The following is a 14,767-nucleotide window of genomic DNA, read 5'->3' as shown; positions in this document are numbered from 1 at the left end:
TTTAATTTAGGTTTAGTATCGTTATTCTAAATAGTGTTGACTCTTTTACTTTATTTTAATCACAAATAATAAAAATTACAAAAAATATTTTTTTATCTTTAGGTAAAGTCAATTAGCATATTTATATTTATAGTATTATAAAATTTGAAAATACAAAAAAAAAATTTAGTTTCACTCGTAGTATTTAGTTTTATAATAGTTTATTTTAATTAAGAATGATGTTTACACTTTATAGATACATTGTATTATTTGGTCTTCTTATCCTAAATTTAAACCCAAAAAAAGACATGGTCCAACTCAATCCTAAATCCAAGCCCAATTACCTTTAGCCCAAATAACCTTAGCTCATTACCCCATCCTTAACCCTAGACCCCTTCCCATAAATAGAGACCTAGACCTAGGAGGGACCCTAATTGGAGAGCTTCAACTGTGGACATCTAAAAAAACCCAGCCATCCCCTTCTTCTTTCTCATCTCACTCACTGATAACACATACACACACAACAAAAAAAAGAAGAGAAACGGACTCCTTCAAAAGTTTTAAGATCTGGAATCGGAAAAACTTGAAAGTAGAAGAAAAACATCATAAGGAAAAGGTATTACAAAAGCTATTATAAAACCCCAGCACATTGGGTGGATATTCTCTGGAATTTCAATGGTTATTCGAACTGTAAAACCGTTGTTCATTGTGCTGAACTCAATACAGTTTCTTCATCACTTTTCTCCTTTGATTTATCCCTTTCGAGGTATTCCTTAACTTCTAATTTTGTAATTGCCTGTAGATTTAGTGAATCGTGTATATTCTAAAATGATTGTTGCTGAAATAAGGTTATATGTCCTTCACGGCTAAATTATACCGTTGTCACCACTGATTTAGTTCTATTGTGATTTCACTTGAATTTCAAATTTGAATTAATTGTAGTCGTCGTATCCCATGTTTAATAAAATTATTTCAGCATTTTTTGTGTGATGAAGAGGCTTAATTAATTGTTCTTTGAATATGAACTGCATCTGCCTTTGTCATAAATAATTACATATTGGTTGTTACCTTGTGTCTCTTGCCACAGTCGCTGCTTGCAAATTCCAATTTCTTCATTGTCCAAGCAAAATCTCTTGATGGATTTTTACTTTTTTTAGTGGATAGAAATGGAGAGGTTTCTTTTCTGGTTGATCTTTTAAAATTTAATTGTTGTTAAAGAGGTTTTGTCTTGATTCTTGGTTGAACAGAAAAATGAGGCAAGTAGATTTGTAATTGGAATTTGGTTGCCTTAAGTTGAAATAGGTTTGCCATATTTGGTTTGATAATAATAAAAGATTACGTAAAGTTATGAGAAGCCCATTTTAAATACCTATTGTTTTGAGATGGTGCTACTAATTCATTTTTTTCTATAGTGCATTTGTCTACTTTTTCTTGTAGATAATTTCATGTTTTAACTTCTTTGTTTCATCTTGAATTAGTATTCTCAAATCTCATTTCATATTCTGATTCAATGTCGACATCTCATTAGGTGGCGACCTAATCCAACTTTGGTAAATAGGAAATTCAATCTACATATTTTCAGAAATAATCCATGAGATCACACTTCACAACAAATCTTAAACTTAGGAAGATAAATAATTATGAACATTCGTAGCTTGCTTTAGGTGTGATTAAACAAATCATTATGACTATGAGTACGGTTTTCGTGGCATAGTCATGATACATAAATTCAAATTTGGGCGTACATTTCATGTGACCTGGCCATAACTTTGAATATTGATAATAATGATCATGTTGTAAACCGCGAGTGTATTTCATGTGACGCGATTTGCAATATGTTCAAAACAAACGAATCCAAATTCGAGTGCGTATTTCATGTGACTCGACCACAACTTCTAATAATAATAAAATAAATATGTTGTAAATCGCGGGCGCATTTCATGTGACGTGATTCACAATATGTACAAAAATAACGAGTGCACGATATCGTGACACGTTCAAATAAATTCCATAAATTGAAAAACGGTTAAATAAATAAAAGCGATTATAAAGTTAAAAATGCACAATATGTTTAAAATATGTAATAAATCAGATAATTAGGCCAATTATTAATAGTTAAGCGACCGTGCTAGAATCACGGAACCCGAAAATGCCTAACACCTTCTCCCGGGTTAATAGAATTCCTTGCCCGAATTTTTGTGTTCACGGACCATAAATAAGAGTCAACTTTCGTCAATTCAGGATTTAGAACCGGTGACTTAGGACACCATAAACTATCCCAAGTGGCGACTCTGAATTTTAAATAAATAATCCCATTTCGATTGTCACTTAAATTGGAAAAAACTCCCTTATACCCTTCCGGGGGTAGTAAAAAGGAGGTGTGACAGCTCTAGCGACTCTGCTGGGGATAAGAACCCAGAACCTATGGTTTAGGATTCAGAATTCGAGCTTAAAATATCTGTTATAGTTGGCTTTATTTATTATCTAATTTTTGTGTGTTTGAGCCTAATGTGCTAATTATCGCTTTTTACCGCTTTGATATTGTTTGAATTGTATATAAACTGTTACGAAACCCTCCTCTCTCTGAGTCTTCTAAATCATCTGGGAAGTGTGCACTTCATGTGACTTCTCTTCTGTTAGAGTCATATCTCAATTTTAGAATGAGGTTCGGACAAGTTGCAAAGCTGGTGAAGCTTTTGTATTCCCAGTATGCTGTCCCCCTCGGCTCGAGCTGTCCGCTCGAGTAAGCCCGGTCTAGAACAAATAAACCCAAGTTTTTAAACTTAGAATAACATAGCCTCATGCCTGATCCCTAGTAGGAACGTTTGTTTGCATCACGTGTATTTGACTTAGGGGACTCAACACAAGGGTTGGGTCCGTCTAGGACAAGTGTATCCAAAAATAAAAGACTATTCTGATGCATTCTATGTGCTACATATTGCAATCTTCAAGGATAAAAGGGGTCATTTGGCGGACCAATGAGGGTAAATGAGAAAGAAAAGAGGTTGAGGTATAAAAAAACAAGTAGGGCCCAATTATAATTTTCTTTCACGCTTTTTCAAGAAAAGACCAAAAACAAAAAAAAAGTATGAAAAACCCATACATTTTGCACTTTCCCATCATTTTTCTAAATAAAAAATAAAAAAATAAAAAGGAAAAGGAAATCCAAAAAGAGTTTACACGTTTCATCATTTTTCAAAAAAGACAAAATATATTTTCCTCTAAATTAGTTATTTTTTTTAATTCTCGCCCGTATCCAATCTGCCCGAACTACGCATACTTGATTCCCGTCTTTCGGGGCGTGATACGTAGGCAACCCATATAAGGTCCGGTCTTCCTAGTGAGTCTTATGTTCTTGGCTTTGCGGGGTCTTAGCCAAATCTTGCATTTTTAGCAACTTTTAGCAATTTTAGAAAAATAGTTAGAATCATGTTATGCATGTGTCCAACAGGATGGGTTATTGTCTCACATAGCGTTCTAGGTCTTTAACTTTATTTGGTCTTAATTTTTTCATATAGATGTGGATCTATTTACCGAAGTTTGAGCATAACAGACACCCCAGGACCATCTGGTCAGGACCGTTGCACCCGTGAGTTGCTTAAGGAGATTTTTTATGCTTTGAGTCTGTTTTTCTTTTTATGTCATCTTTTACCTTCTAGTTTTATATAGTAATGTCGAGTCTTTTAGGTGATGTTAGAGTCTGTCATATTCTAGTTAAGTTTGCCGAGTCTTTTGTTATTATATTTCCTATTTTGTATTTGAAAATTATGTTATAAATCAAAAATCCAAAAAAGAAGAAATTTTGCGTTTTTGTATTTCCGTTAGAAGTTTTCTTTAGAATACTAATTCTAGGAATTAAAAAAAATCATTTAAGGTGGTTTTCCTTTATTAAATTAATATCTAGAACTCAAAATAAAAATTACTTTTATATTTCCTTTAGTACATTAAGACTAAAAATTCAAAAAAAAAAAAAGAAATTTTCTTTTAGTACTTCTTTAAAAGTTTTCTTTAAGATATTAATTCCAAAAATCCAAAAAGACTTTCTTTTGAGATTCTTCTTTGGGAAATTAATGAAAAATGAATAGAAAAAAAATTATTTTTATTTTTACTATAACTTCTGGATATTGTACATAGAAGAAAAAAATAACATACTTTATCTTTGGTTTATCTTCAGATTTTCTCCCTTAGGTAATCAAAACTGAAATCCAAAAATATTTTTTATTTTTTCATTTCTTTGTTCGAAATCTTTCTTTCAGGATATCAAACGAAAATTCAAAATATTTTTCTTTAGTTCATTCTTTAGATTTCCTTCCTAAAAAAAGAATCAAAAATATTTTCTCTTCTAGGGGTTTTTCCTTAATAATTTCTCATCAGAGTATTCATTAAGGTAAAAAAGAAAAAAAAAGAAAAAAAAGAAAAAAGAAAATGAGAGGTTAGTTTCTTTACTTTATTCTCGATCTTCCCAAACTACGCAAAGATCTGATTCATGCGGCGTCATGATACGTAGGCAACCTACATATGGTTCGATCGAATCATTTTTTTGTTAAAACAAAAAGGAAAAAAGAAGAAAAAAAAGAGGTGAAATTATGAGATGTGAGAAATGAGAGGAAAGAAAAGAGTGATAATTAGAAGAGAAAAAGAGAGGAAGGAAAATGAGTAAGCCAAGAAGTGCTAGAAAAGAAAAAAAAAGAGAACATTCAAATGGACAAATTGGGATGATGCCAAGTGACCTTGTGACCTTCGAAGTCAATTTTGAACCGTTAATTGTTGCTAGGTGCATTGCACACAATGTGATATTTGCAGCTGTTAAATGCCCTAACGTTAACGTGATGACCTCATTTTGTTCCTTTTTGTTATCTCTATTGAGCAGAAGGGTGGTTGGTTTGTGGTTCTTAAGGTAACTCATCCATACAACACAAGGTCAAAGAGCAAGGCAGCCATGACTAGCAAAGACCTAGACACAAGAGTTGTTGACTCATCGAGGGAGTTTATGGAGTCGGAGTCTAAATTGAAAGGGGAGGTTCAAATGTTGAAACAAGAGATGGCAAAAATGTATCAGTCTTGGATCAGGGGGCATCCTCCACCTTCATTCCCCACTAACTACACTGAAAACCCTGCAACTATCCCACCACTATCACAAATCCAGATTCCCACTGTTGCTGATATCTTCCCACAACCTTTTCACAATCCACCACATAGAACCACATCACATCCCGCTCCTTTGACCACTCATGTTTTGGTAACTCATCCACCTGATACCTTTCCTCGATCCTCTAACGAGACTATGTTTAAAGTCCCCGATGCCAAACACTATGCTCTAGAACCAACTTTCAAAGTCTCGGATCCCTACTCTCACGCTCCTCATTTTGAGCCTCCCGATGAAGCTGAAAAGCCTGCTAAGACAGTGGAGCAAGATGAGATATCCAGGAAGGTGAAAATCTTAGAGCAGTCTTTAAGAAACATGCAAGGGATAAGGAGCCAGATGAGTGTCGCTTACAAAGACTTGTGCTTATTTCCTGACATCCAACTGCCTACTGGTTTAAAGATGCCGAAGTTTGATTTGTATGACGGACATGGAGATCCCGTGGCCCATTTGAGAGGTTACTGCAGTAAGATGAGAGGCACCGGTGGGAAGGACAAATTATTGATGGCATATTTCAGTCAGAGTCTGAGTGGGGCAGCTCTAGAGTGGTACACCCGCCAAGACGTTAGCAAGTGGTACATATGGGACGATATGGCTCAGGCCTTTGCTCGGCACTTTCAGTACAACATAGAAATTGCCCAGATCGCATTTCCCTCACCAAGATGGAAAATAATCCTAATGAAAGCTTTAGGGAATACAGGCTCAGATGGAGAGAGCAAGCTGCCAGAGTCAATCCCCGATGGAAGAAAAAGAGATGGTCGAGTACTTTTTTCAAGCTAAAGAGCCAACTTACTTTGGGCATTTGATCACGGCTGTGGGTAGGCCTTTTAATGATGTGGTAAAAAATGGGAGAAATGGTAGAATATGGGCTGAAGTCGAGCAAGATCATGAGCTATTCTGCTTTAAAAGCCACAACACAAGCAATTTAGAATGACATAGGAAGCTGGCTGGGTCAGAAGGAAGATGATGATGTTGCCATGGTTGTCTCAGGATCAGGATATGGTTCAGCGGGTCCACCTCACCAATATACTCCGTCTCAACCCCAACTCCAAACCTATCCCCGAGCTCTATTTAATCCACCTCAGTATTATCCTCCGAACAATGTCCGGTCATCTGTCCAACCACCGTGTCACTCCTTATGGCGAGCGGCAGCACCGTATAATGCACTCTTGCTTTCACAACATTTTCAAGTACCCAACAACCCTAGAAAATAGGGGCAGGGAGAGGAACAAAGGCAAGGAAATAGTTTCACGCCAATCGGGGAGTCCTACACAAGCTTGTTTGAAAAGTAAAGCACTCTGGCCTGATTGAGCCGCTCCTTGGCTATACTCTAGACCCATATGCAAAAGGTTTTGATCCTACTGTACGATGCATGTACCACTCTAACATCCAAGGGCATTGCATTGAAGATTGTCGTGCTTTGAAAAGGGAAATAGAACGAATGATTCAAGAAGGGGAAATTGTGATCAAGGACAGTGACAGGGAGCATGCGAATCCTCTTGGGAACTTGCTGACTGAAGTTAATGATATTGAAGTTGGTAATGGACTTGGCAATATTGATATGGAACCCAATGGCTAAGATAACGTGCTTGGTAATTGGAAAGACGCTCCATTTCTTGGTTAGCCGGGGAAGAGTTTTGGTGGTTTATTTTGTTATCATTTCTGTTGTCCAGGTTATTTTCAGGGTTGTAATCCGGATATTGTCTTGTGACTCAAACCCTTCTATCCTTTTATTTTGCCTAGTTTGTTTAGTCGTAGTAGCTCGTTTAGTGTTGTCTGGTTTTGTTCCAGGGTTGTAACCCCAACTTATTTTACTTGTTTTGTTGTTCAAACCCTTTCACCATCTGTCTAATGCAATTTCTTGTTTTCTATTATTTCTAGTCAGTATTTGTTTAGTTCTCTTTTCCTTTTATAGTTCTTTTCCTGCTGACTCTAATGACATGACATGCACGCGTAATTCTCAGCCTGGTCTTAAAAGTTAGTTTAGTCATGAAGTAATGAAATAATTTTGAAGATGATAGGGACATTTGAGGAAAATAAGTAAAAGCATTTTGAGATCACATCAAGCCTGAATTGTGTGAAACTGGGGCAATAGAACATAAAGAAACACTATTGAAACGCATCCTGCCGCATCAGGTTGAAGCTAAAGGAAAGTTTGCTCCAAATTGGCAGGGGCCGTTCGTGGTAACGAGAGTGTTGTCCAATGGTACTTTGTATTTAGCAGATGTAGAAGACAAATGTGTGTATATGGTTATCAATTCTGATGCAGTCAAAAGATATTATGTATGATTTCTTTGGTTTGTTTAATTGTGTTGTTTGTATTTGACATGCTTTGAAGATTGGAATGACGAATGCATTTTATTTTGCTATCTAAATACTTTATCCTTTATTACCCCTTTGAGCCTTGTTTAATTTCTTTCATATCCCTCTTTTGGAATCAGAAGCAGATTTTAGAAATATGATACAGAAAAAAAGAGAGAAAGAAAATAAAGAAAAAAGAGAAAGGAAAAATGGAAAAAGAGTAAATAAAAGAAAAGAAAAGAAAAAAAGAGAAAAAAGAAAAAAAAGGAGAGAGAAAAGTACAAAAAATAAAGCAATTCATATGTCATGAACTACGTTCAACCTGATTCCTTTTAAGGATACGTAGGCAGCCTCACGGTTCAGTCCCATCAAAACAAAAATTCAAAAGTCTCCAAGCAAAGAAACTGGGGCATAAGTTGTGGTTGTTGTAAGAGATCTAATTCCAAAAATTGTAATTTTGAACCCTTTTAAGCTATTTTTGAGCCTTATGATACCCTTTCTTTTTAATCCTATCCAAAAGCCAACATTACGGTCCAAAGAAAGACCTTCCAATCAATCTTTGAGTAGTTCCAAGTCAAGCGAGTTAGAGGTAGGATTCTCATCAGGGACAACACTTCATTCTACACAAGGAAAACAAAAATGAGAGAGTCTTATCGGTGAAAACCTTCACAGGTACCATAAGGCGACGATAAGTTGAGAGAAAGAACAAAATGAGAGAGGCATGATGGTGAAAACCCTTCGGGCACTAACCAGATAGGATAATCGGAGCATTGAAGCCCAGTTTCACGACTCGGAGGTACAACAAAAGTTGAATATCAGACTTGCTTGATAGATTAGGCCACTTAATCAAAAGGTGCATGTCATGGTTATTAGAGTTGGTGTCCACATCTGATAAGTGATTTACGTTGTAATTTTCTTATTAGGTATCATATCTTTCCATTGTCCCTGTCACAACCCTAACCCCGAACCCGGTCGTGATGGCACCTCTCGTGAAGACAAGGCCAGCCAGTTCAACCCAATTCGCCCTTTAAAACAGTTAATCAACACAATTATAGTCTAAACATGGTTTACATAATACTGAATACCAGAAATATAGATAACAATGCGAAAATCCAGCCCGATATAGCCCTAACCGGGGTATCACAAGTCACGAGCATCTATTAGAGTATAAATACAACTTAAAGGTCTGAAATATACAAAACAGGACTAATGAACGAAGAGGGAGAAAAAGCGATGCTGAGAACGCCGGCAACCACCTTGCTAAACTCCGATAACTCTGCCTCCGACCAGCCAAAACCCACTACCGGGTGCATAAATACCTGAATCTGCACACAAGGTGCAGGGAGTAAAATGAGTACTCCAACTCAGTGAGTAACAAATGTAAATAAAGACTGAAGACAAGAAATCACGTAAAGCCAATCAAGATGCTGTATAGAAGCATCTCAAAAACCAGTAAGAAAGCAGTGAAGCTGTAAAATCTCTTAAAACATTTTAGCTCAGTTTAAACTTCTTTGAAAATGGCTTTTTAACTGCTTATGCAAATGAATGCAAAATAGTTAGTGCAGAGAAGCATAGAAATTTGCCCCCCGGGCACAAATACCATAGTTTAACAGATAAAATGTCAAGTAAATATGAAAGATAAACAAATAAAGGTTCGCCCCTCGGGCACAATATCAACAACTCCGCCCCTCGGGCAATATCTCAGAACAATACCAGCCCCTCGGGCAATCACATAGAATAATACCAGCCCCTCAGGCTATCACATGGAACAACATCAGCCCCTCGGGCTATATCTCACATCACAATGGGTACTCGCGCTCTCTGGGGGTGTACAGACTCCGGGAGGGTCCCCTTACAGCCCAAGCGCAATATCAAGCCATCTCGTGGCATCAAATCTAGGCCCTCGGCCTTATATCAGTCAAGCCACCTCGTGGCGTATATATCTCAGGCCCTCGACCTCATAAACAATATCAACAAGCCACCTCGTGGCGTATATATCTCAGGCCCTCGGCCTCAAATCAGTATCAATGTTTCCTCACAACTAGGCCTTCAGCCTTACTCAGTCAAAAATCATATAAGCCACTCGGGCAGCAGTAAAACATGATACTCAGCCTAAAATATTATTTAAAATATCATTTCAAGTGTTAAATCAAAGTAAACTTGGCTGAGTTTTGAAAACAGTGAAAAATAACATGGTTGAGTTCAAGTATAAAGTAAAAACAATGAGAAAATATCAATAACAAGCCCCGAAGGGTTCACATAGTTGGCACACGACCCAAATATGACATTCAGTCCAAATAATAATGATAACAGTTCGTTTTCACTTAACTACGCGGTAAAATCATCAATCGGGATGGACTAAGTCACAATCCCCAATGGTGCTCTACCCCACGCTCGCTATCCAGCGTGTAAGTCACCTCAACATAACACTACGATGTGCAATCCGGGGTTTCAATTTACAATCATTACTCACCTTGAACCGGCAAAATATCTAACTCACGACGCCTTTGCCCCTCAAATCAGCCTCCATGCGCGTTGAATCTATCTAAAATCAGAACGAATATGTCACAATATGCTAAGGGAACCAAGCCCAAGCGAAAACAATCGAAAAATACCAAAAAATCCCAAAATTAGCAAAACCCGAACCCTGTGCCCACTTCTCGAAACTCAGAAATTTTTACATCATTAGATTCCTTATCTCCTCACGAGTTCATACATATCAAATTTACCAAAATCCGACCTCATATGGTCACACAAATTCTAAAAATTCACTCTCCAATTTCAAGCCCTAATTTCCCAACTCTTCCTCTAATTTCCACAAATTTTCATGATTAAACAATGATATAATCACCATAAACACAATATAAAGCCCAAGTAGCTTACCTCAGCGGATACACTTGATCCCTTCTTGAAATCACAGCTTGGAGTTCCAAAATCGCACAAAAATGATGAACAAATGACTGAAAATCGCGAAAGGGCATTTTTATACCTTCTACCCAGCTCTTTCGCACCTGTGATCCAGTAAGCGCATCTGCGCTTCTGCTTCTGCGGATTTCACTTATGACCCAGGACCCGCATCTGCGGTCCGAACACGCACCTGCGGTACCGCATATGCGGTTCTTCCTCCACTTCTACGAAAAACACTTGCCGGTCAAATCTCGCATATGCGATCCTTTCCCCGCATCTGCGGCTTCGCAGATGCGGTCCACATTGCCGTTTCTGCGGTCTCAGCCCATCTGACCTTTTTTCGCTTCTGCGATGAATCACCTGCATCTGCGGTGCCGCATCTACGGTCCCCAAACTGCAGATGCAAAAATACCACAAACAGCAAATCTGAAGCTGCAACCAGCATCTAACTTCTCCGATAACCATCCGAAATCATCCCGAGGCCCCCGAGACCTCAACCAAAAGTACAAACATAACCCAATACCTTATTCAAACTTGTTCCAATCATCAAAACACCTCATACAACATCAAATCTACCAAATCACATTGAATTCAAGCCTAAGTTTCTAAAAATCTTCCGAAATACACTTTTGATCAAAAACTCAACCAAACCACGTCCAAATGACCTGAAATTTTGCACACACATCCCAAATGACACAACGAAGCTACTGCATCTCTCGGAATTCCATTCCGACCCTTATATGAAAATCTCGCCTATCAACCGGAAATCGCCAAAATATCAATTTCACCAATTCAAGCCTAAACCTTCCACAGATTTCCAAAATGCATTTAGATCACGCTTCTAAGTCATATAATGGAGCTAACCAATTCATAAATTTTTTGATCTGAGATCATATACAAACAAGTCAAATCTTGGTCAAACCTTTCAAATTTTAAGCTTTAAACTGGGAACTGTTCTTCCAGTTTCATTCCGATTACCCTAAAAGCCAAACCCAACGATTAACATAAGTCATAATATATCACACGGGGCAAGTCATGCCCGAGAACTGGCGATCAAAGTGCAAAATCTCAAAACGACCGGTCGAGTCGTTACATCCTCCCCAACTTAAACATACGTTCATCCTCGAACGTGCCCAGAGTTGTTCCAAAAGCTAGCCAAATGCTGAATAACCTTACCATGCATATACCCGGGGGTGATCCCACGTCACCCTATCTTACATAGGTTCGATAACACAATATAACTGAAATTTCACAATCTATCCTAGTCCATAAACCATAGAACCACTTTTCTGCTTCTAAATCATCAATACGGTCAGAATCTCACATTTATACTGTGAATAAGTCCGACAAGCTATAACAAACCATATCTGCTATCTTAGGTGAAATCACATGATATATCACATAACTCAAACACTTGTAGCGATAACTTCTATTCACAGCAGCTGCCCACAACAACCGAATACCAGTAGAAAATCTCTTATCAACTAAGGTTTCATTCCAACACTTTTATATGCTGCCAATGATGACTAAAACACGCAGTAAGCCATAAACATTTCTCAGATCAACCATTCATGAAACCACTCCTCCCTAGCAATTACCATAGCAATTTTCTGCGCCGAACCTCGATGTTATCCTTCCAACATGCTGAAATCAAATCCGTTTGCAGTCATTAAAGATCCCGACGATCTCATCTAATCCAACACCCCATTCTGGTGACATGACACATCAATATAGGCCTAAGCCACAACTTGCATAATATGTGCACCAACAAGCAATGGTCCGAACATACTCAAATCATGAAAAATGTCTCAAATGAAAGAGCTGTAGCTCAAGCTCACCAGTACCACCACAATATAAGGTTGAGAACCCGTCTCACATCATAGAAATAGAACACACGAGTCTGACCCGCAAGGTCATATCTCCACATAGCTTCGCTGCAATGCGCGATCCTATCCAACACTGCTCCACATGAAACACCTTAAGTCACTATGCTCGAAATCGACAACCACACATAATTTGATGTTAGAAACCAAAGAAAATCATTACACCCACGGTGAAACAAATAACATATACCACGCAAACCCGATAGGACATAACTGATACGCCATTCAACGAGCAGCACTCAATTACTCACCCCGCTCGACTTCCACTATGAAGCCCCAATAGAACTGCACCATATGTGCCCGTCACCAACAAGTCATAACGTATCACACACAGAAAGGTAAGTCATGGATCTCCCCTGATCACTAATAAGCTCAATAACGGTCGAATCAACACGTCCCTCAACAATACAATTCGAGGCCAACCAAGCCGACTCAAGCTAGAATCACGCATCCACATTGGCCTACCAACGAAACCCCTTATCAAGGAAACATGAAGCTGGTCCTTCAACTCTTTAACTCTGCCGGTGCCATACGATACGGTGCCCGGTACCAGATCAATACCAAAGTCAACAACTCTGTCCGGTGACATGCCCGACAATAGGAAACACATCCGGAAAAGTCCTTCACCATCGGAACTGAATCCATATGAGGAGCCTCTACACTGACAGCCATCACGAGAGCCCAAATAAGAAAGACACTCCTTCCCAGCCGTCCGCTGGGTCTTCGAAATATAATACCACTCTACTAGGACATAATTCGTCGAACCTCGCCACTCAACCCATGGCATTTCTAGTATAGCCAATAGCGCCGCCTTAGCACGATAGTCCAGAATGACACCACACGGAGACAACTGGTCTGAACCCAATATCCCATCCAACATCTAACATACCAAGCAACAACAGATCCGCTCAGGTCTTTAAGCCCCTGTAGTCACTACCACAGTGCCAATACACACGACCCACAACTACAACATAACCTGAACATGAGAACTCCCAGTCTCCAAATTCGTATGGCACATGCATCAACACACCTGATCCCAATTCCTCTGTTCGAATGCGTACCACACCTCAAATACCCAATCATTCCACGAAAGATACTCTAAAATTCCCTTGTGCCATCAAGCAAACTCGAATATCCACAGTCGATCTAACAAGAAAGTGCTGCAATATTACCGAAGTACCATCAACTTAATCTCATTGAATTTTTTGAAATATATACACTCGTCAAATCATTCCAATTAGCAATACCATTCCCTTAATCATCTGAAGATAATTCCTCTAATCATTTGAAACTGCCCCGCTGCCTAAGAATTTTATAACCTTCATTTCAGAACTGAACCGCAACCTTACACACGCAATTCTCAATCATTTACAACATACCGCATTACCCATACCATCCTAGGATAACCATGAGAACTTCATCTTCCTTCCGAGCTGCAACCATCTACGCACCCAACTAGTCAAGAACTTTCCATTGATCCCATCTAGAAAAGAACCACTATAGATCCCATGCTCCTCATGCCAATAGGAAAGTATACATCTCCAACCAAGGTAGGAACCATCGAGAACTTCCCGAATTCCATTTGCATAACCCTAACTCATCAGGACTGAATCTTTCTAACTCAACTAAGCTACGCATGACTCTACAACCCAAAGGAATTGCCGCAAAACACCTACAGAGACTTCTTACTCCATAAGCATCCAAAGAGTCAATCATATCCTTACCATATCGATTTGACCCACTACCAAGCTATACTGTCTATCCGAGCTTCCTTCTGATTACTTCAACTTGATACTCCTTCTTGCTATAACATCACAATTCCTCAACCCAAACTTACCACACGAGACCCAAGCATAAAGACACACCGTCTAAGGCTCATAAGCCACTGAATATCTTCTCAAATATTCCCACGAGCACCACGTTCAAAATGCTTTACTCTGAAGAGACTTTCTGCGAATCTAAATTCGTTACCTTTACCTTCCTGATACTAATACATAGAATCCCATAATTAATATAAAAATTTATCACAAGCCTTGACATCTTCCAATGAAAACTCAGTCTCTAGCCACATATACAACTTTAAAATACCCAATTGTTACATGTATAATCTTGAATACATTAGAACCATTCTCGAGAGTCATTCACTCTATTCAAATTGCAATCAGCCTGATCAAACAAACAGAACCACCCGTGCCTCACTAGCACTCTGACACCACAGAATGTAACCTTAACCTAGAACAACCAAGCCAATTCCTGCTCTACGCGCCGAGCATCCATTACCAACAACAACTCATGACATTCCGTGATTCTCATACACCTATGAAGCATTCTAAAACCTTTGTTAAGAATTTTCCTCTACTCGAGCCATTCTCGGTCTCAATTTTCGCAAGCCATAGCCGATTCACTCGCACGCCTCAAACTGGGACCAACATAGCACCTAACCATGCAATCAAATAATCAATAGCAGACTCCCCACATGGCTCAAAGCCATAGATCAAAACACATTCGATAACTCATAACGCATGTACTCTCATGCTGCCATAATACCATAGTG

At 38.6% G+C, this 14,767-nt stretch overlaps 1 protein-coding gene across 5 annotated transcripts; it reads left to right on the top strand.

Moving 5' to 3' along the window:
- Positions 1-385: 385 nt before the first annotated feature.
- On the top strand, positions 386-7,497 carry LOC142164728 (uncharacterized). Of its 5 annotated transcripts, none has more exons than XR_012695675.1 (2): positions 386-745; positions 7,259-7,497. XR_012695675.1 is itself a non-coding variant. In XM_075223174.1 (2 exons), exon 2 carries the CDS (start codon positions 4,919-4,921, stop codon positions 5,900-5,902), a length of 984 nt encoding a protein of 327 aa, XP_075079275.1. In that variant the 5' UTR covers positions 392-745; positions 4,850-4,918; the 3' UTR covers positions 5,903-7,130. The 5 variants fall into 5 exon arrangements, 1 of the variants encoding a protein (XP_075079275.1); XR_012695674.1 differs by having other exon boundaries at positions 7,144-7,497; XR_012695673.1 differs by having other exon boundaries at positions 7,137-7,497.
- The last annotated feature ends 7,270 nt before the right edge of the window (positions 7,498-14,767 follow it).

This window comes from Nicotiana tabacum, chromosome 10 (genome assembly GCF_000715075.1).
Source record: "Nicotiana tabacum cultivar K326 chromosome 10, ASM71507v2, whole genome shotgun sequence".
Taxonomy (NCBI): domain Eukaryota; kingdom Viridiplantae; phylum Streptophyta; class Magnoliopsida; order Solanales; family Solanaceae; genus Nicotiana; species Nicotiana tabacum.
Note: the sequence above shows the minus strand (reverse complement) of the source record. Positions and strands in the feature narration are given on the sequence as shown.